The following is a 21,194-nucleotide window of genomic DNA, read 5'->3' on the forward strand; positions in this document are numbered from 1 at the left end:
TGCGACCTATGAGGATCAAAATTGGCCCCAAATATCAAATGCTTTCCTATGTGCACACGGGAAAAATTGGATGTGATGATTGTGTGAATTCATAGTATCATACCATGCTGGGTCGCATATTCTTAAAACCCATAGGTGGCTAGCTTCAAGGGCACGCCAAAAGACTCAATGGAAATCAACCCCAAATGTGTGCAACATATGAACTTACTCTTCAGAGAAGCATATACTCAACTGCCTAGATTTTAAGACGATTATAAGGGTCAAAACTCATAATTATAGTTGCAAACACCAAGGTCAAGATAAATAAGAAACTAAGCAAGTGGAAGGAGAAACTCCTAATCCTGCATCACAGACAGTCAGAACTGCAATCTATAATTCCTAATCTATTTAAATGAATGACAAAAAATAAACAGCAACAGGAATCCAAAACCTTTGGAGCGGTGAAGAAATTGCATACCTGAGCTTGTTAAAGTTCAAATTAACTTTATCGTGAAATTTTAAAAAAAATGCAACAAAGCTGGATCCACTACATCCTTAATCAGTAAACTATATATCAATTCCGTAGTCGATGCATCTACAGAGAATCCATACTTCCTCATTTTTCTAGAATAAGTTCCACTGCCAATGATGTCTTATTGTTAGTTAACAAGCCTCGGATCATGAGGTTATAGGTGCAACCATCCGGAGGACATCCTTTCCCTCCCATTTGTCTCGGCAACTTTTCTGCTTCAACTATTAATCCTGGAGACAAAGTCCCTGAATCAGTATATTGTATGTCCAAACATCTGGCTGAACTCCCCTTGATGATAAACCACTGAAGCGATCTATTGCGGATTCGATCATTCCAGCTTTACACAAACCTTCAATAATAATATTGTAAGATACAATATCAAGTTCCAATTTGTTGGCTTCCATCTCTTCAAACATTTCTAATGCCGAACAAAGTTTCCGGTTGCTACACAGCCCATGAAGTATCACGTTGTAAGTTTGAATATCTGGGAAGTGGCTACATCCTAACAACTCCGAGAACAGATTTTCTGCTTCACGTAATCTCCCAGATTTGTAAAAGCCATCGATAAGAGAGTTGTAAGTACCTAAACTGGGAATTAATTCCATACGAGGCATTTCCTTGAAAATCTCATCAGCCTGATCGACCTTTTCTGCCTTGCAATATCCATTGATCAATATGTTACAACTCCAAACATCAATTATGGAGCCCTTGCTAAGCATAAGATCAAAAACGTGTCCAGCCTCGTTCATTTCCCGACGCAAACAGTAACCGTACATAAGTGAGCCACCTATGGGTTTTAAGAACCACCCTTTCGGCTTCCACAACCTTCCCTTCCTTACCATATGCATCAACCAGGCAACTGAAGGTGTGGGCATCTGGAAAGACACCTTTATGAAACATTTCTTCAAGCAACCTTGCAGCTTGTTTCCACTGGCCTATAATGCAAAAGCCCGTGAAGCAAGCAGTTACATGTGACAACATCTGGAGTAACCCCCCTACTGCTCATTTCAGAGAAGAGCTTCAGTGCTTCATCAATGAGTGTCTCCTTGCATAGGCTGTCGATTATGGTGCTATAAGTTACTCTGTTAGTCTCGCATCCTTGTTCTTCCATCTTCCTTAGCAAAGTAATGGCAGCACTGTTGTTTCCCGTGTTGCAGAAGCCCTTGATAAATGATAAGTGTACTGAAAGTAAACACATTGGGCTTACAATGATCATCATCCGGCATTTTTACGAAAATTCGTGAGGCCTCAGGCAATTGATTGTGGAGAACAAAGCCGTGGATGAGAGTGTTGAAAGTGGAGGCAGTTGGGTGAAGACTCAATTTGAAGAATTTGCCAAAGACAGAAAAGCTGAGACCCATCTTATTCAAATGGGAATAGCATTTGATGAGAGTATTAAGAGTAGTCATCTGGAACAATGCGTTTGTTTATAGAGGGCAGAGACTGCTGGATACTGTTTGAATTTGACAAGTTGGATTAAGATCCGATTGAAAGAAATAACATGGGAGAGGCCTGGGGTGAATCATTTCGTCGAATGACATTATCTATTTACAATACTCAGGCTGGATATCTATTTATCATAGCACTAATTAAGAGAGATTTAACAGCATATGAAGTTTCTTTCTTCATTAACAACCAACTGAAGTAAATGTGATCAACTTTGAACTGCGATTCATCTACATCCAGAATGCCATGTTTATCCTACTCATCCACGAAGTTAGGGTTGATTGGATTCTTCCAAACAATGCTGGTATTTTTCCATCATTACAGCTGACTGGATCACTAGGCTTATCCTTCCCCATTTGGATAGTATTGAGATACACTTCATTGCAACCCTTGGGCATTGTGGTGCCTTTATAAGCGTTGCAGACATAGCTTAGAAAGTTTTCATAGTCCTAAGAGAGAAGAAAAGTCATTCATTAAAAGATTCCCAAGTATAGATTTACAAAACTCCATTCTAATGATCAATGAAGGGATGATGTCATAATATATTTTCTTTCCTAAAGTTCTACAGATAAAATGCAAAATATTGCTTCTGCAGGATCAAATGACAATAATACAAATAGTCATAACTGGACTTGATGGCAGCAGTAATGGCAATGAAAAGTTTCACAGATAGTCATGACAACAGAACAAACCTCATAAAGTGGCTGACCATCAACAACTACCCACGGCACATACTGATGTGGAGGTTGGAGTGCATCAGTCTCAGCTGCATATAGTAGTTCAAGCTGCCAGAAAAGAATTCCACTTATATTAAGTTCTATTTTTCTTTCATTAAGAATGGCATAACAACCAACTACAAAAGGAGAAGACTGATAAAGCAGATTAGCACAACTACTGGCAAATTGTGTATCCGCAACAAACAGTCAGGAAAACCTTTTGGAGGATTCACCATAGCATTACCAACACAGTCCGGTTGAAAAAAAAAAAAGTTCTACAGACATGATCACAGGACAGTGGCTATTGCACTACCATTAGAAATTCCTACATACAAAAAGCCTTCCTTGTCCAAACTTGCTACAAATTATCGATATTTTCTCTTAACAGTCTACAATGTACCTCAGTTCAAACACAAAATTTTCATCAGGAAAAGGTCATGTCTGCAATTTTCTACCATTAGAGGGAACTGCAATTCCCTACCCCTACTACTATCATGTTTTTTGCTAGTTTCTCGATTAATTAATAGCTATTCAACTGAACAACTGATATACAACGACAAATTGGTAATATGAATTTGTACCACTAATAAGTATGAGCCTTGTAATTAAACCACTCTTTTACTTATTTGTATTACACAGATTTTGGTTCTTGTAAAGATACTACAAAATAGTAGTGTGTGAATGTATATGCTTTACAAGAAAAAAGACCAACATAACAACTTTCATCTGTGAAAAGTTTATAAGCCAATATAGCAAACCAAGAAGACTAACCTCTTTGCCAGTTCCACTATTGTAGCATTCGGTAATAGGTGTTGAGTTCAGGCCCAGTTTCTCATAGCATGACTCCCACTGGGGGTACTTGCGGTCATAAACCAAACTCTCAACACAATAAATGAAAGGAAAATGATCATTCTGCAAAGAGGTGACGGTGAATCAGGAGTTAGCATTCACATTAAAGCATGTTACTGTGTAATACAGGAGAACCCCAAATTCACCAACCATACAAAACTATAAGTTCAAACGGATTAACCAAGAAGAATCAGAATTAGCTAAATCATATAGCAATGGGATTAAAAAAAAAGATTCTTCAATCAATAACTGCCCACAATTAGAAACAAAAAAAAAAACAGGGATTTTCCGCAACTAACAATATTTGCAGATGAATATTCTTTTTTTCGGACACCATGTGTGAACTCGGAGAGTATTCTGGAATCTAGTTTCATTGAGTCTTACCAGTGCAGGCCAGGTCTTGATTGCACAGGCTTCCACCGTGTTCAATAAGCATTCAGACGGACCATGCTGCAAACCACAAGAAATCACTCAATATAAATCCACATAAAGGACCACTGCAAATCAGTTGAATCCCCAACAATTAAAGAAAAAAAGAATGAACAAACAAAAGTACAATGCAGAGTATCAGACAAGGAAATACCAGGAACTAGAGCATTTACAAAGAAGAGATCTCTACATTGAACTACAATGTTTAAGAAATATGTACAAAAAATATATATGAACGAAGACATTGACGAATCATATCAAGTATCAGACAAGGAAATGCCACCAGTTTATTAAACCAAGACACAAAACAAAGGAATAGGAAGGATAAGAGGACCTGGCAAACAAAGGAGTCATTGCCTCTGAGCTTGGCGTTGCCCCAAGGCACAAGCTTGAGATCAACAATAGAGATTAGATCATCTTCAAACAGCTTGACCAAGTAATTCACAACAAAATTAGCGCTGTAGGGGCAGAGGGACTCATAGTACAAAGCCAAGGACACTTTGCCTGATTCTGAAGGCAGAGAACTTCTAGCTGAAGCAGGGCAAGTGTGGGAAGACCATAGTAACAACAACGACAACCAGAAACAAAGAGAAATCGAAAGGGTCTTGCTAGAGGTAGCCATGGAAGTGAAAGCTAGCTTTTAAGAGAAATGGAACAGTTTATTGGTGGTTTGATAAGGTAGGTAATGAGAGTTAGTTTGTTTCGCCAGTTGGGATTTCCTGTTACAGAGAAACCATGAACCAAAACAAGATCAAGTCAGAGACTTATTAGCTCTCATTACCCAAATTTTGTGGGTTACAGGTGGCATTTCATTGGTCCTAATCCATTTTTTCATTCCCAATTACCCTCTTAACCAAAAATCCAAAATCAAGAATTACTGCCTCATCAGAGATTCAAACGTCACAACCAAGAACCCAGAAAGAGTTCATCACCATATACCTTAAAGTTTTCAAATTTCTAGAGACCAAATTAAGAAACTAGAAAATTCACTCTGTTTTAAGATAGTCAAAGACTCAATTTTTATTGATCAAACAAAAGAAAGATTCAATTTTTATACAAAGAAATGAAGAAAGAGATTATATTTGAACCTGACAAGTGATGGTGCTGTTGGGTCCGAGCCTGGCGTTGCCGTAAGGGACGAGGTTGAGGTCAACGGCAGAGATGAGCCCAGTGTCGAAGAGCTTGATCAGATGTTTAACCATGAAATCAGAGCAATCAGGACAAAGGGTTTCATAGTACAAATCCACAGAGACTTTGTTGTTCTCAGAAGAAGAGGGCTTGGGGAATAGTAAGAAAGAGCAAATGAACAAGAGGAGATGAGCTAGTGATGAGTATTTAGAAGCCATTTTGCTTTTGGGTGCTATTTTGTCTGTGATATATGGAGTTTGGGATTACCACACAAGTAGTTTTCTAGAATTTAATGGGTTAAACTCAAGAGAGAAAGGTGTGTGTATGTGACCTGAAACGGGTCGAAATTCAGAAGTAGATGATGATGGTGATGGCATTGAGACTCGGGATTCGGGGATCTTATCTATGTTCACTTGGCAGTTTGTAACAAATTGACTGTTCAGAATTCAGTTTTTTTTTTTTCCTGCGAGAGGGAGGAGGCTTTCTCTTTTACATTACAGTGATCACACAGATCTTCGGTCTAGTATGAAACACAAGTAGGGTGAAGGTATTCTCCAAGAAAGAGGTCCCTATTTTAGATCTCGTGTAGTCCTTCGATATAGACAACATTATTTTCTCTCAGAGCTCGATTTTTCTCTTCCTCATTTTCTCCAACTCTGCCATCGTCATGTTAAAGCTCACTTACCCATCAATATAAACCAACCCCTTTTAAATGGAAGATCAGAGGCGTTAAGATAATTTTTCGGACAGAGATGAGAAATCTTGAATTCCTTATAACCAGTAATGCAAAGTTTTCAAAACAATTTGAGGCTTATTGACTGGCCTAATTTTCCTAGCTCAAAGTTATTGGTCTTTCTTGGCCAAAACAAAGGTTTGTTTACAACCTTTGTAACTTTGGCATTTCCATATCTTGGTTCCAAAAACTTAGGAAGTGGCTTGTTTCTCATCATTTGGGCACTTATATTGATTAAAAGCATCCAACTTTAACAGAGCAGAATGGGTCTGGAACTTATGCAGTACTTGAACAACCAATGGGATGTTTACTTGGAATAGAATTTACCCGGAATAGAAGACGGAATGAATGAGATACGGAATAAAATTGTGTGTGGAGATTTCAATTTTATTAAGAAATTTTTAGTTACGACGAATATTGTTTATTTATTATAAGGAATTGAAATAAAAGCTACTTCAAGTAAATTATTGAATTATGTTTTTGAACTTAAGAATATGTTTCTTTTCTTATAGTACACTATTTATATGAAGGAAAATATAACTAAAGATATACGTTGTGATGTATACAATTTAAATTAAACTATCTAATATTTTGAGCATTAAAAGTTAATATATAATTGGGTAATTTTAGGTTATTAAAATTATATAAGGATATTTTATGCATAAAAAGTTGATTATGATGTTTCAATCCCAAACCCACCTCTCTCCTTGAATTTTGAAATCCGGATTGCTAAGGTTCAATTCCTAATGAGAAGGTGGGACTCACATTTATTACATTTTTTCATCATGTTTAAGAAAACACTAGAATTCTCTAAACCCGGAATCATTCCCTTACTTTTCCATTACATTCCCCTTAAGTAAACATGCCCCAAGTGAGTAAAGTGACCATCATCCAATACTATGTGTAGCAAATTCCCAATTAAAAGAGGTTTTCCAAAAAAGACTAATAAAAATACAAAATTTAGTTATGTGAATAATATATATCTCTAACACTATAAAACCAGAAGAAGAAAGTACCACTAAATTAAAAAATAACAGATCTATCTTACTCTCATCACTCTCATGAACAAACACATGGGCCCTGCTTACTCTCATGAACAAACACATGAGTCAATAAGCAGGGGTGGATCTAGCCTAGACTCACCTGGGCTCGAACCCAGGTGAAGTTGAAGCGCAGCAAAAAAAAACCAACTTCATCAAAAAAAATTTAAAAAAATGAAACATAAAGATAGTACGAAACTCTTCTTACTTTTATGTTTTTATTTTGCCTTCGCGTCCTTCTTTTTGTCTTATTCAGTTCAAGGACTTCAAACCCATCGTCACTCCCATGCTGAGGACTTGTTTGCATAAAAAGAAGATATTTATGCACATTATTTTAAACTTTTAATTAATCACTTACTTCAGTTTGGAAGTTTGAAATGTTTAGAATATTTGTGTAGTATGAAGTTTTGTATTGAAGTTAGTTTTTGGTGAAATTTGAATTGAATGATTTAAGGTTCAATATTGAGGCAATAGGTTTGTGGCATAAAATGATAACGTATTCATAAGTCCTTAACCAACTTGAGTTCCGCCCTGGAATCTAACTTAAACTTCGAAGAGTCATGGGCCGGTGCACTATTTGCCATTGACTTTAACCCCGGTTTTTGTGCAAGTTAAACGGATCGGCGTTGGGATACAAGCTGCGTGAACAAGACCCCATGATTTTTTACTCACAACAGTTGGTGCTAGAAGGAGGGTCCTCGTCAGCTCAACTCTGCTCATTTCAACAATGATTCTCATAAATGAGAACGTCCCCCGGTACAACGATGATGAAACAGGCGACATGTTCAACTAAAAAAACAACACCAAGGTATCTTCTCGCAACAATCATCCTTCGAGTAAATTAAAAAAAAATTATGTATGTTTGTCATTTTATAAATTAAAAAAAATTATACATTTGAGCAAATGTTTTTGTCTGTTAAAATTAGCTCAGGTGGCATTTTGATCCTGGATCCGCCACTGGCCATAAGATAAATAGTAAAACAAATAAATGAAATAAAATTAATAGGATATAATTGTGGAAAAGAAACCTAGATGGTAGGCAATGGGAAATTAGAAATTCTAAATTATGTTGATAAACCAATATTAACTACAATATATATATATATACACTTAATAAAGTAAACCAATTTTGTCAACCAAAACACATGTGAAAATACATTATTAACCCTAGACTATAGGTTAATTTAAATTAATTTTTAATATATGAAGGATATAACAATAAATAATAAAATGATAAATGTGAATAAATAAGAAAAAATAGTGGTAGTACTTCCATACAAAACAAAAACAAAATTCTAGACACGTCGTTTGTAGGTGAGTGCTAGTACTATTATAAAGAGAACAAGTATTGCTAGCCAAAATTCATGTGAAGTTACAAATAATTTCAATAAATTAATTTAAAATCAAAAAATATAAGTAAGAGATAAAAAGGTAAAAGTAAAAATAAAAACATAATAAGAAAAATTATTTTCTTTTCCAGATAACTTCCATGTATTGCAACTATCCCCACTATCTCCACTTTTATTGGTAAAATCCCCATTTGTTCTGAAAAATAAAAATTCATCACATGGTTCACACCCATCGGGTGTGTTGTTTTAGTTATTAGTCATTTTCAACCAAAACGCATGTGAAAATACGTATATGGAGGCTGATAATACCTATAATACACTCTTTCTGAATTCATATTTTGAAACAAGATTAAATAAAACATGGGTGAAAGAGTAAAATACTTTTATTTCTTTTTAATTCAGTTTCACTCTCCTAAAACTACTCCCACGTTAGTGTTTCTCCCATACACCAGGGTGTTGCAGTTAACTTAATCTTCTCTTCATTGCAGAAGCAAGCTTATAGGGATTTCCTATGTTATCTCTTCACCCCTTATTATCTTTCTTCACACCATGGATCTATTCCAAATCCCAATCATTTTGGGTATTCAAGATTTTCATTTTCATTGATAAAAATGATGGGTGAAGGCTGGCTTTTGAAGCATGCATGTCAGATCGAGAGGGAATGCGTATTCTTTTGTTTTGTTAAGCTTATGCATTGGCTTAATCTCCCTAATGCATCTCAATTGGTTTTTGTTCGGGTGTGTGCAATTGTTAAACTTCTTCTTAATTACCATCAAATCAATTGACCGGATCAAACAACAAAAGCTGAGAGGTGCGAGGCAGAAACGACGCTGCGAAGCTCAACTCCTGAATCTGACAAAGATGATGATGATGCTCAAGCGCAGCACAAGAGGTGTTCTTTCTCCTTGTCTTCCCTCTGCTCTCAACAATTCCATGGCTTTGTTTCATTCAAGAGTAACCCAATTACCTCAAGTGAGTAATGCCGAGGATGCCCGCAAGGTGTTCGATGATATGTTTCAGGCGCGTCCTCGGCCTTCTATTATATCTTTCACTCAGATACTGGGCAAACTTATCAAACTGAAACAATACCCAGCAGTCATCTCTCTCTACAAACAAGTGCTTCTGCATCGAATTAATCCTAATGATTATACTCTTAATATTCTCATCAAATGCTATTCCCATTTGAATAAGATGGGTCTCAGCTTTTCTGTCTTTGGAAAATTCTTCAAATTGAGTATTCACCCAGATGTTATTACTTTCTCCACTCTCATCCACGGCTTTGTTCTCCACAATCAATTGCCTGAGGCCTCACGAATTTTCGTAAAAATGCCGGAGGATGGTCATTGTAAGCCCAATGTGTTTACTTTCAGTACACTTATCAAGGGTTTCTGCAACACGGGAAACAACAGTGCTTCCATTACTTTGCTAAGGAAGATGGAAGAACAAGGATGTCAGCCTAACAAAGTAACTTATAGCACCATAATCGACAGCCTGTGCAAGGAGACACTCATTGATGAAGCACTGAAGCTCTTTTCAGAAATGATCAGTAGGGGGATTTCTCCAGATGTTGTCACTTATAACTGCTTGATTCACGGACTTTGCATTGTAGGCAGGTGGAATGAAGCTGAAAGGCTGTTGGAGGATATGTTGGGTAAATGTATATTTCCAGATGTCTACACTTTCAATGTCTTGGTTGGCGTATACAGTAAGGAAGGGAAGGTGGTGGAAGCCGAAGGGCTGGTTCAAATGATGATTGAGAGGCATATTGAGCCTGATACCATCACATACAATTCCCTCATGCAAGGTTACTGTTTGCGAGGGGAAATGGAAGAGGCTAGAAAAGTTTTTGATCTTATGCTTAGCAAGGGCTCCATGATTGGTGTTCGGAGTTGTAACATATTGATCAATGGATATTGCAAGGCAAAAAAGGTCGATCAGGCTGATGAGATTTTCAAGGAAATGCCTCGTATGGAATTAATTCCCAGTTTAGTTACTTACAAGTTACAACTCTATTATCGATGGCTTTTACGAATCTGGGAGACCACAAGAAGCAGAAAATCTCTTCTCAGAGTTGTTAGGTTGTAGCCACTTCCCAGATATTCGAACTTACAACGTGATACTTCATGGGCTGTGTAGCAACCGGAAACTTTGTTCGGCAATAGAAATGCTTGAAGAGATGGAAGCCAACAAATTGGAACTTGATATTGTATCTTACAATATTATTATTGAAGGTTTGTGTAAGGCTGGAATGATTGAATCTGCAATAGATCGTTTCAGTGGTTTATCATCAAAGGGAGTTCAGCCAGATGTCAGGACATACAATATACTAATTCAGGGGCTTTGTCTCCAGGGATTAATAGTTGAAGCAGAAAAGTTGCTGAGAGAAATGGGAAGAAAAGGATGTCCTCCGGATGGTTGCACCTATAACATCATGATCCGAGGCTTGTTAAACAATATCAAGTTCTAGAAATGAGGACGTATGGATTCTCTGCAGATGCATCGAGTACAGAATTGATATATAGTTTACTGATTAAGGATGTAGTGGATCCAGCTTTGTTGCAGTTCTCTTTAAAATTTCACGATAAAGTTAATTTGAACTTTAACAAGCTCAGGTATGCAATTTCTTCACTGCTCCAAAGGTTTTTGATTCTTATTGCTGTTTATTTTTTGTCATTCATTTAAATAGATTAGGAATTATAGATTGTAGTTCTGACTCTCTGTGATGCAGGATTAGGAGTTTCTCCTTCCACTTACTTAGGTTCTTATCTATCTTGGGCTTAATTAGTGTTTGCAACTATAGTTATAAGTTATGACCCTTTTAATCGTCTTAAAATCTAGGCAGTTGAGTATATGCTTCTCTGAAGAGTAAGTTCATATGTTGCACACATTTGGGGTTGATTTCCATTGACTCTTTTGGCGTGCCCTGGAACTCTGGAAGCTAGCCACCAATGGAGCTTTAATGGTGTTTTTAATGGTCTTAAATCTAGGCAGTTAAGCATAGGCTTCTCTGAAGCTAGCCGCTTGTGGGGCTTTATATGATAGTCATTTGAGTATTTTGATGTGCCCTGAAAGCTTGCCACTTTTTTTATCTTGCGGTTTTTAAGGCAGTATAGCACCTTCTCAGTTTTCTGCAGTTATATATTTTTTTGCCATATATGATGCAGTTTACTGTTGATAAATTCTTACAAGTTTCAGGGTTTTATGGCATGGATTCCTGTAGATTCAAATATTTATGGTATCGACTTACTCATTTAATTGAATTATTAATTTGCAGGGTGATACAAGTCCGGTCTCAGGTGTCAGGCTTAGCAGTTCCTGGGAATCAAGGACAAATATTGGAGGCAAGACCTGCATCTCAAAACCTGTGAGCAAAGATTGACGAGGAGAGAGGTGCAAAGAACAGGTTGAAAGAACGAGAGGGAGGGTTGAAGAAACACCTCCTTAAACAGCTGCCATGGAAGACTTCATTATTTCTGTGAATACTAAATAATAATGTTTCTAGTATCAGTACATTAAGTTACAGGGAGTTCCTCGGGGAATTTAGCTTTTGTCCTTTTGTTTCACTCTTCGAAAGAAACTAAACTATTACACACTTGGTCCGTAATTTTCAACATTTTTCTCACTGATCAATCCAATATGGCATTATGAAATCCAGTTCCATTTCTTTTTGAAGCGTTAACCTATCTAAGATAACTTCAAGAGAGGCCTCCATTAGTACCAGACCAACCGGTTTACAATGCAGAATATCAGTCGAGGTAATCAACCAACCAGCTTTAGTTAGCCATGGCAATCCACCATCATATAGATCGAACGGATCATATAGAAAGAACGGCCAGTTCCTTTTCTCCTCCACAATTAGACTCTCCGGTACATGTTTAATGATAAAACCAGAGCTCATCGACCGTGGCTTCATCACTCGGAGAAGTAGGGGTTGTGTATTGTAAGGACACAAAGCAAGTTAACAAGAGTAGCAGTACAAGGGAGAGAAACTTCATTCCTTTACGATTCAAGTCAATCCTATAATTTGAGTACTGAGTTCTCACAAGTATACGTTTATATACATAGAGCTTGCATGGAAACATGGCTGATAACATAGTATAATTACCAACCGTTAAAACTAGCTAAGTACATTTCCACACCACATGTACAAGATATTTGTCCCTGATAAGTTTTTATGCCGATCAGAGCAGCATTTATGAAATAAATCCTTTGCTTTTTAGGCTCTCAACAGCATCCTTGATAATTTGATCCATGGGGATGAAGTCTATACCCAAGTCCATGAGCTTTTTTGCTCCAGTCTTTTCCCTCAACAGCCCCGGCTGTGTATCCTTTGGCAAACTGCACCAGACAAATGTGTTAAAGGCTTGAGCAATTACAAAGCCACACCTCTCTAGTCACAACACATGGAATCATCCAAAAAAAAAGTCACTACCCGTGCAAACTCCACAAAATTCTATTACGGGACTTGAGCAAAGAAAAGGAGTAAGGAATTAGTCAGAAGGGACTCCAAAGAATCCAAAGAGGATCGAACCAGGAAACCTTTTATGGAACAACTATGCAAGCACATATATAGCAAAGGAGCCCCAATCCCACAAGAGATACTATGAAATATTCTTATACCAATGACCAATGGATAAGCTGTGCTTCCGAAACGAGGCCAAGACATATTCTGATACTAATGACTAGTGATAACCTGTGCTTACGAAACGAGGACAAGACATTTGATTGTAGTTGAGAGTGTGGGGGTTTATTGAATGTGATTGTGACAGGTCTTGTTTCCACTTCTTAAGCTGCAAATCCAGCATTTCAACAGATTATAATTGACACAGATAGGTTATTAGTTTCAGGACATTGCAAGTCTACCCACTCAGTTTCAGAATAGAAGCGTACATTACACTACATGAATAGTATCAGTTAATTAAAGTCCCAAACATAAGATATGGAAATAGTTTCCGCTGAAAATCATTTTGCAGGAGGACAGCAGTTTACCTGGGAACCTTGTACCCGGGATACAGTTCAGCTACCTTTGCCACAAAATCACCATAGTGTGATATTGCCTCAACACACAAGTGCCTGCCAGAGGCTGCTTTGTTCTCATAAACTATAATATGCGCCAGAGCTACATCTTTGAAATGCACAGAACCCATAAAAAAGTTTTCATATGTTTCAGTGCAGCCTGCAGCATAGATAAACAATGACAGTGTCAATACAATTTTGATTGATTGGAAGAATACTCATCATTTTACAAAATTACACATGCTATCACTAAGACTGGTTCCTTTTGGTCAATCATCCACTAGCAAGGAGCATGCACAGAGAAGACATGGTTATAAAAACCAAAAAACCATACATCAAGCAGACATTAATTTTCTCAAATAAAAGAAACATGCTAGCAAAGAGGTGTAAAGGGATTCCTTTACTGAAACACACAATTCAGGTTCTCCAAACGTGGTAAAGTACCACAGCTCAGTTGTTATAATTGACAATTGCTTCATTTTTATGTTTGAAAATAAAATGAAAATGAAAATGAAAAGTTTATCCAACATCTTAGTTATAAAAAAGAACATCTTAACTGACATGTCTTAACAGAAAATATGTTTCCACCACCTGAGTTCAAGTTTATCAACCCGCCACAACCTTCATTATATCAGCATTTCATCTCATGTATTAACAGCAAAAACCATGTTGCCACAAATAATACGAGTTAAAATGTTCTCCATAGCTACATACATGTAGGCACACTGTCACTAAAACCCTTTACCGGGTACAAACTATAAATGTATGATCTTATTAAACACTAGACCATCTAAGTCTACCGTGGCCTTTTTCCTGATAAATTAGTGCAAACATAACAGTTTACTTCAAGGTACAAACCAGATACCACCTGTATTCATACAATGTGCAACAAAACAGTACCTTCAAGTAGGCGTAGGAGCATCAACATACTACCATTCAGCCTCGGCGATATAACATCACCCATCACTGTCCCCGGATTCACCACAACCACATCCAGCCCCTTCTCCTTGGAAAATTCCCAAGCAGCTTTCTCCGCCAGCGTTTTCGACAAAGGATACCACAACTTAACCAAAAAAGAACTCAACAAAATCAGCATCACAATAAGTTCGCATCTCGAAAATGCAGATAGTCACATTATATTCAAGAACACAATACTCACTCCCTTCTGCTTGCAGTACTCAACGTCAGTCCAGCAATCCTCTCTCTTGACGGCGTCGGCCGGCCAGCCAGGGCTGGGAGTGATGGCCGAGCTGGAGGACGTGAGCACCACGCGCCCGACGCCGGCCAGTTCCGCCGCCGTGAGAACATTCAGCGTGCCTTTGACCGCTGGGTCCAGAAGCTCCTTCTGTGAATCGAAAGCTTCCATTCTTAATGAAACTAGAGCTTGAATTTGAAGGTGTGGATGGGAGATGAGGGCTACGTCATACCTCAGGGTTGTGGACTTGGTCGACGGTGCAGGGAGAGGCGAGGTGGAAGACGCCGGAGCAGCCGTGGACGGCGGCGGAGATGGAGGCGTAGTCGAGGAGGTCTATCTGGAAGAGGCGGAGCCGGGCGGGAGCACCTTCTAGGGCTTCTAAATGCTTAGTCTCGCCGTCGTCGCCTGCAAGAGAAGAAGAGAATATGGAGAGGGTTAAGTGGCATTTGTGTAAAAAGGTGGAAGATTGAGGTGGAGAAAGTACTGACTAAGGTCTTGCACGGTGGCGTGGACGGTGTAGCCGCGGTCGAGGAGGAGGCGGACGACCCATGATCCAATGCAGCCGCTTCCACCGGTGACGCATACGACCTCACCACCCTGCTTCGACATTTCTCTGTCTCTCTTTTCTGGTGGGAGATCATGTTTTGATAGCAAAATCTTATCCAGTAAAACACTAAAACTATTGATTATAATTTTTACCTCCAGCAGATTAAATAAAAGGTTTGCTCGCTATTTTCACTGCTAATGATCGATGGTGCTGAGTAGCGGTGAACAACCAGACTCGAAAATCTCGAAAAAAAAATAAATTTGAAATTAAACTGAATTGAAAATAAAAAAGTTGAACCGAACTGATTATATTTGATTTGAGTTTTTTGTTTAGTTCTTTATAAACCAAACAAAACCGAATCGACTTAAATAACTTAAAGTTAACAATCATTGTTATCGTTTTGATATATTTTTACTTTTTTTATTAAAAATTAGAATTAAACTAAAGTCAACGTAAACTTAATTGACATAATCAATCTTGCGGTATCTCTCGTCTCTCACACAAACAAAAAAACTTATGAGCCTATCTCACTTTCTAAACTCTCACTGCTTAGTTTAACGCTCTACTACAAATTCACTTCAATTTGCAATACCAGTCCACATAGCTTCTCCCCCGCTCCTCTCTCCTCCCTCGACTTCTATCTCATGTCGCATCTCTTTGTATCTTGACTCTATAATTGAATTCTTTGATCAATGATTCTGATAATGTTTCATATATTGTAAGTTCCTCTCTGATTTTAACGCAACAGTGTTTTTTGTACTTGAGCTAAATATGGATTATAGAGATGTTATAATTAATTAGGCTTAGAATAATCAATTTGACCTTTTATGTTTGATATTGATGTTAAACTTTGTACTTTAAAATTAATGTCTAATATTACGTACGGGTAAAACCGAAAAAAAAAAAACAAACCAAACCGTACATATTGGGTTAGATTGTGGTCACAATCTCTAAAATGAGAAAACCGAACCGAACCGAATTTAAAAATTGAGTTGGGTTATGGATTTGGCCCAAAACTTGACTGTGTCCACCCTTAGTGCTGAGATATATAAGCCATTATTTATGGGTATATAACATTTTATTTATTGTTAATTGCTTTTTTATGCGAATCTGGTATGACAATTGGGTTATAACTTATAACCCTATTAGTGGTTAGTGATGACAAGTGTAGCATTGTGGTGTTGAGGAGGTAAAAATAAGAGAAAAAACCCAAAATGATACATGAAATATCGTGAAAGGTATTTTTTGGTACCTACGAATTTTTGTTACCCGAAATGGTATCTGAACTATTGCACCGTTACCCAATATGGTACATCCGTTAGTTTCTCCGTTAAATTGATGATGTGACATGTATTTAGAGTTTTTTTTTCCAAATATAGTAAAACCTCGTTAAATAATACCCGGTTAAATAATAATCTCGCTAAAATAAAACTTTTTTCCGGTCTTAACTCAGAGTCAACGTGTTAAATTAATAGTTCACTAAATTTATAAGATAATGGAAGTTCGATAATTTATTTAGCTAGACCCCATCAAATATATAAATTATTAGTGTCATAATTTATATAATAAATTTTAAATTTATGAGGATTTCATTAAAAAAAATAATTAATAAAATCATCATCAAACAATATAATATTTTGAACAATGTTATACATAAAAAATAGTATATTTAATAAGGTATACGTAATAAATTAAACAATGTAAGTAAAAACTTTTTTCTTCGACAAAATGAAACAAAATATTAATTATATCTTGATAAATTAATAATTTATAAATAAATAAATAGATTATTAATTTATTGATGTATTAATATATCACTAAATTAATAAATTTTATCAATCCCGAGACTATTAATTTATAGAGGTTTTACTGTAAGTAATAGGAAAAATAATAATTTTAAAATTAATTTTGTTATTATTGCTAAACAAATATATATATTAAAACTTGTGTTATGTTTTGTGATACAAGAGTTGATTTTCCTCTTAAAATTACAAATTTCATAAAAAATATTGTAAATAAATTTGCAAATAATATAGATATGATTTATCAAGTCCAACAAATTTTTAGCCAGTTTGGTGAATTTGTGAGAATTTTGAAGGAAATGAGATATGAAATAAAAAAAAATTGTGTATAGACCATTTTGTCCTTCTAAATACATGTCACATCATCAATTTAACGAAGAAACTAACGGAGGTACCATATTGGGTAACGGTGCAATAGTTCAGGTACCATTTTGGGTAACAAAAATTCGTATATACCAAAAAATACCTTTCATTATACTTCAGGTATCATTTTGGGTATTTTCCCTAAAAATAATTGCGAAGAGGCTATGTTTGCGGAATGACAGAATCAAAGTTGCTTTCAACTCTCACCTTGTGTCTGCTTTAGAGTCAGCGTAGCGTCCGCCTTTCTCCCACTAGAAGCCGCCTGAAGTCTGTCTAATCTGTTTAACTCCCACCTAGGCTAAAGATAATGCTCATGTGAGGACCTTGCCGTCGTTGCTTGGTTTTAGCAAGACTTAGTTTCCAGGTAAAAACAAGAAGTTGAATCCGCACTCAAACAAGTTGGAAAGTAAACATATTGGTGCAAGTGAATCTCATGACTGAGGCTATAAATTGTTATGATTTCCACCTTAGAACTAAATACGTGAAGTAGTAACCGTTTAAAACAGTATTGTACGTGTACAAGAATGTTGTTTTGATATTGACAACATATGGGGCTGCCTTACTACTTCGTTGCTCGCCAATATGTTGTTCATGTTTCTCAATTGTAATTCCACGACCAAGTTTTCGTTTACAAGCAATTTGGAGTTTCGACAAGTAAACGCCACTATTTCGCAGAATAAGGGCAGCAAGAAAACTATTTGAAACATGCAGCCATTTTCTGTGGTAAAAAAAAATTCATTTCTCTGAGTTTGAAGGATACATCCTCTGATGAGATTATGGAACTGAAAACTCTTAGTCTACAACAGAATACATAATACAAAATCATTGGCCTTCTAGTTGAGCAAAAGCATCCCTTTGTGAAAAGGGATAAATAATCATAACAAGAGCTGAAGCTGAACCTAAGAAATACTATCTGTATTACTGCATGCCAGGAGCTACATCTCTTCTACTGTTTTGTCGTATTCAGTGCCTGCAAAAATTGAGGTAGCATACTAATACAATCAATCATGTCTATCCAAAAACTTCTCTATTGCCACCGAAAATGCAGCAAACATAGCGCAACCACCACAGGCGGCTTTTGGACCACCTACAGAAGCACACAAGCAGAGGTGTAAGATTGATATTCATGACAGAATTACTCTGCAGCAGGATACATAGCAAGAACTACTACAACAAGATTTCTCCATAGTTAAATTTGTAAAAGAATCAGGCTAGTATTTATTCTGTTTGAGACTGACATCTTTACCCTGTTCAAATCAAGACTAGGGAGTGCTTCATCAATGGTAAGTCTGCATAGTGCAACCCTAGGCTTTTGAGTTACACAATTCCACCTCAAAAGGAGAATTAAATAATTGTCTTCTAGCTAATCTTGATTCTTATGTTGATCTCCAATCTTTAACTATAGTACCAGAGAGGTCAGAAAGGTCCCCAAATGCCGAGTTTTTTTTCATATCATTTAAATAAAGGATTAAACAACCAGATGACACCTAGCCATCAAACCCAATGCTGTCTGAATAATAGAATCTTAATATCAAATATGATGCAATAATTGAATTTTTTTCCAACTGTTTTAGGATATGAATGCAAGCACATAACTTTTGAAGGGTGATGCTACAGCAATCACATATTTTGATATTCTAAAAAAAATCACTTTTTTGCAATATTGATGGCAATAATTTCATTAAGCGTCTCTTTGTAGATGTTTAATAATGTTGTCATACATGTCTAAACTAGAGTCTCCCAACTGTCTATCTCAGTACAACCAGTGCAAGATAGCACCTTATATGATCAAATATACCCATATAAATATTTCAGCTCCAGCTTCAAAAGGGAAAGCGAGGACAGAAAGTGTTCAAATATACCGATGATGGATATGGTGATATATAGAATCTATTTTATCACAAGCATCACAGACTACAGCCAAATAGACATTAGGACTTTTGGACTTGATCCTGAAGTATAGATTCTCTATATGTCAGTACATTAACATATCACAATATCATATGAACCTTAAGGATTAACTGAAGGGGGAAAAAGTTACCTCTGGCTGACAATGTACCTCCAGTGACACATCCGGCAACAACTGTATTTGTCATGTCATGCTTAGCCCGTGCCTGAAACCAATAATCCAGAGTTAGTCCCAGTACCAGGCATTATAAACCTTTTCAACCACATTCCAATATGAGTACATATTCCTCAGTACCTTTTCGACAACACATTCAGCAGCGGAAAACACAAATCCCATCACTGCAAACGCTTTTGCAGAACTCCAACTCCTTGACCCCATCTGCTTTGCTGTGTAGATAAATTGCTGTTTACCAGTCATTTGGTCTTGATTTATTGGGTTGTCTAGAGCCGCAAGAAACATGCCCATCATCAACCCAAGTCCACCGCCTATATTTCCCAAAAACGGTCAAAGACCTAACCATCAATATAATTAAATTTCAAGATCCTAAAAGACACTCTAAACAACTCACTTTTATCATCAGTTGCTTAATAAAGTATGATGAAACCAGAGTAGAAACATATATCCAGTGGCTTACATGATGTTGATGACACTTAAAATTGACATTTACATGGAAGACCCATTTATCTTCATTCTCACATTCCAGGACAAAGTAAAACATCAATGCAGACACCCTATTTGAGTAGAGTTCACTATTTGAGCAAACACCCTAGTACTCAATTTGAATGCAGATAACTGAAGCTGAAATCATGAAATCAATGACATATACATCCCCTGAACAACTAAATGAACCTAACTTAATAGTAAAACAGCTCCTGATAGCAGATACGCATATTAAATTGAAAGAAAAAAGCTTTACCATCTCTTAATTTTTCTCAGTGGCAATAAGCTCACTAAAAACCGAGCAAAGACCGATATGCATTAGTTTAAACCTCAAGTAACATTGCTTTCTTATGAATTCTAACTTCAAGTTACAAACTTCACAATTACATCCTAAAACCCATGACTCTATATCCCAGAATTCGATAACCAACACAAAAGAAACACACTTTCCCATGATTACTGGGAAACAAAGACTAGAAAAAGGCAAAACAAGCCACACACAATTCAGAGAATCCAAATAACAAAACAGAAACCTGGAAACAGAAAACTTGAAGGCATACCCATAACTCCACTGGCGACACTACGCACGGCACAGTTGTTCCAAATGTCCTGGCCTCGAATCTCCTCCACCGTGGGCATCTTCAGAGGCTCAATCGGAGCCTTCTCTACTTCTCTGGTGGCTGCAGCTGGTGATTCAGTTGCTTTCTCTTCGGCCATTGCTGTAGAGGTTGAATTATTCAGGGCCCGAAATCAACAGCAGCCCATATAATATATATGTGGTGCGAGTGTGTTGAAGTTCGAAGAAGGAGATCAGTTAAAATAGAAGGTTTTGTAGCATCGCCGCCATAGAAATGTGTCTTTGAAGCTAGTTTGTGGTGAAGAGTGTTAAAAGTTAGACCTTGGTGACGCGGCCTAGAACTTGGGGAGTAATTTACCCGCTTTACTTATTTACCGATACGAAATTCTATAGCTCAACCTAAACTATAATGTATGTTAAAATTTAAATTAATTTAAAATAGTTATAGTTATCATTGTTGGAGTATAACTATCCGATTGGATAGCTAAATATGAGTGTAAATGCGCCGAGCCGAGCCGAATACTAAGTTGTTCATGTCTGGCTCATTTTTATTCGATCGAGCTCGAGTTTGGTTAAAATTTAATTTACTAAACGAGCTCGAACTCGAATCAAGCCGGCTTAAATCATATGAAATTAAAATTTTAAAATTTAGAAATTAAAAAAAAATTAAAATCTGATGTCATAGCATCACACAAAATTCATTATACATGTAATAAACTAAAAGTAACAAATCAAGCTCATTATTTAACTTACGATCTTTAACTAATTATTCTAAAAAGAAATCTTTCAGCTCTTTCGAACTAATATTATATTTTTTATACTATAAAATTTAGTAAGTCAGGTTCAATTAGTAAACGAGCTGAGCTTGTTTGCGAGTTAAACGAGTCGAACGAGTTGAATACTTGCTATTTAAACTCGGCTCAT

At 36.7% G+C, this 21,194-nt stretch overlaps 3 protein-coding genes and 2 pseudogenes across 4 annotated transcripts; 1 reads left to right on the plus strand and 4 right to left on the minus strand.

The window, feature by feature from the left end:
- Nucleotides 1-497: 497 nt before the first annotated feature.
- On the minus strand, nucleotides 498-2,052 carry LOC126787487 (putative pentatricopeptide repeat-containing protein At1g12700, mitochondrial; annotated as a pseudogene).
- Nucleotides 1,867-5,479, minus strand: LOC126785857 (gamma-interferon-responsive lysosomal thiol protein). 2 transcript variants are annotated; one of them, XM_050511520.1, is made up of 6 exons: nucleotides 5,040-5,186; nucleotides 4,286-4,670; nucleotides 3,907-3,972; nucleotides 3,445-3,585; nucleotides 2,650-2,742; nucleotides 1,867-2,406 (listed from the first exon to the last, which is right to left on the minus strand). In XM_050511520.1, the coding sequence occupies exons 2-6, from the start codon at nucleotides 4,571-4,573 to the stop codon at nucleotides 2,188-2,190; spliced, it is 807 nt and encodes a 268-aa protein (XP_050367477.1). In that variant the 5' UTR covers nucleotides 4,574-4,670; nucleotides 5,040-5,186; the 3' UTR covers nucleotides 1,867-2,187. The 2 variants fall into 2 exon arrangements, with proteins under 2 accessions (XP_050367477.1, XP_050367478.1); XM_050511521.1 differs by lacking the exon at nucleotides 4,286-4,670 and having other exon boundaries at nucleotides 1,875-2,406; nucleotides 5,040-5,479.
- Nucleotides 5,480-8,708: 3,229 nt separating this feature from the next.
- On the plus strand, nucleotides 8,709-11,792 carry LOC126785841 (putative pentatricopeptide repeat-containing protein At1g12700, mitochondrial; annotated as a pseudogene).
- Nucleotides 11,793-12,175: 383 nt separating this feature from the next.
- LOC126785855 (phenylacetaldehyde reductase) lies at nucleotides 12,176-15,052 on the minus strand. The gene is made up of 6 exons (XM_050511518.1): nucleotides 14,901-15,052; nucleotides 14,645-14,817; nucleotides 14,377-14,562; nucleotides 14,118-14,280; nucleotides 13,191-13,377; nucleotides 12,176-12,539 (listed from the first exon to the last, which is right to left on the minus strand). The coding sequence occupies exons 1-6, from the start codon at nucleotides 15,019-15,021 to the stop codon at nucleotides 12,395-12,397; spliced, it is 975 nt and encodes a 324-aa protein (XP_050367475.1). The 5' UTR covers nucleotides 15,022-15,052; the 3' UTR covers nucleotides 12,176-12,394.
- Nucleotides 15,053-17,853: 2,801 nt separating this feature from the next.
- On the minus strand, nucleotides 17,854-20,572 carry LOC126785864 (mitochondrial import inner membrane translocase subunit TIM22-4). Its single transcript, XM_050511529.1, has 4 exons — nucleotides 20,254-20,572; nucleotides 19,328-19,518; nucleotides 19,166-19,238; nucleotides 17,854-18,211 (listed from the first exon to the last, which is right to left on the minus strand). Exons 1-4 carry the CDS (start codon nucleotides 20,408-20,410, stop codon nucleotides 18,126-18,128), a joined length of 507 nt encoding a protein of 168 aa, XP_050367486.1. The 5' UTR covers nucleotides 20,411-20,572; the 3' UTR covers nucleotides 17,854-18,125.
- Between the last annotated feature and the right edge of the window lie 622 nt (nucleotides 20,573-21,194).

The sequence above is a fragment of the Argentina anserina genome, chromosome 3 (assembly GCF_933775445.1).
Source record: "Argentina anserina chromosome 3, drPotAnse1.1, whole genome shotgun sequence".
Classification (NCBI taxonomy): domain Eukaryota; kingdom Viridiplantae; phylum Streptophyta; class Magnoliopsida; order Rosales; family Rosaceae; genus Argentina; species Argentina anserina.

Coding starts and splice junctions, on each gene's coding strand:
- LOC126785857 (XM_050511520.1), bottom strand. CDS start 4,573: ATGGCTACCTCTAGCAAGACCCTTTCGATTTCTCTTTGTTTCTGGTTG. Junction 3,973..4,285: donor ATGACTCCTTTGTTTGCCAG/GTCCTCTTATCC, acceptor TGTGGTTTGCAG/CATGGTCCGTCTGAATGCTT. Junction 2,407..2,649: donor ATGGTCAGCCACTTTATGAG/GTTTGTTCTGTT, acceptor CTTCTCTCTTAG/GACTATGAAAACTTTCTAAG.
- LOC126785855 (XM_050511518.1), bottom strand. CDS start 15,021: ATGTCGAAGCAGGGTGGTGAGGTCGTATGCGTCACCGGTGGAAGCGGC. Junction 14,281..14,376: donor AGTACTGCAAGCAGAAGGGA/GTGAGTATTGTG, acceptor TTTTTGGTTAAG/TTGTGGTATCCTTTGTCGAA. Junction 12,540..13,190: donor CCCGGGTACAAGGTTCCCAG/GTAAACTGCTGT, acceptor TGTCTGGTGCAG/TTTGCCAAAGGATACACAGC.
- LOC126785864 (XM_050511529.1), bottom strand. CDS start 20,410: ATGGCCGAAGAGAAAGCAACTGAATCACCAGCTGCAGCCACCAGAGAA. Junction 19,519..20,253: donor TGTCGCCAGTGGAGTTATGG/GTATGCCTTCAA, acceptor TGGGAAATATAG/GCGGTGGACTTGGGTTGATG. Junction 19,239..19,327: donor CTGAATGTGTTGTCGAAAAG/GTACTGAGGAAT, acceptor TATTGGTTTCAG/GCACGGGCTAAGCATGACAT.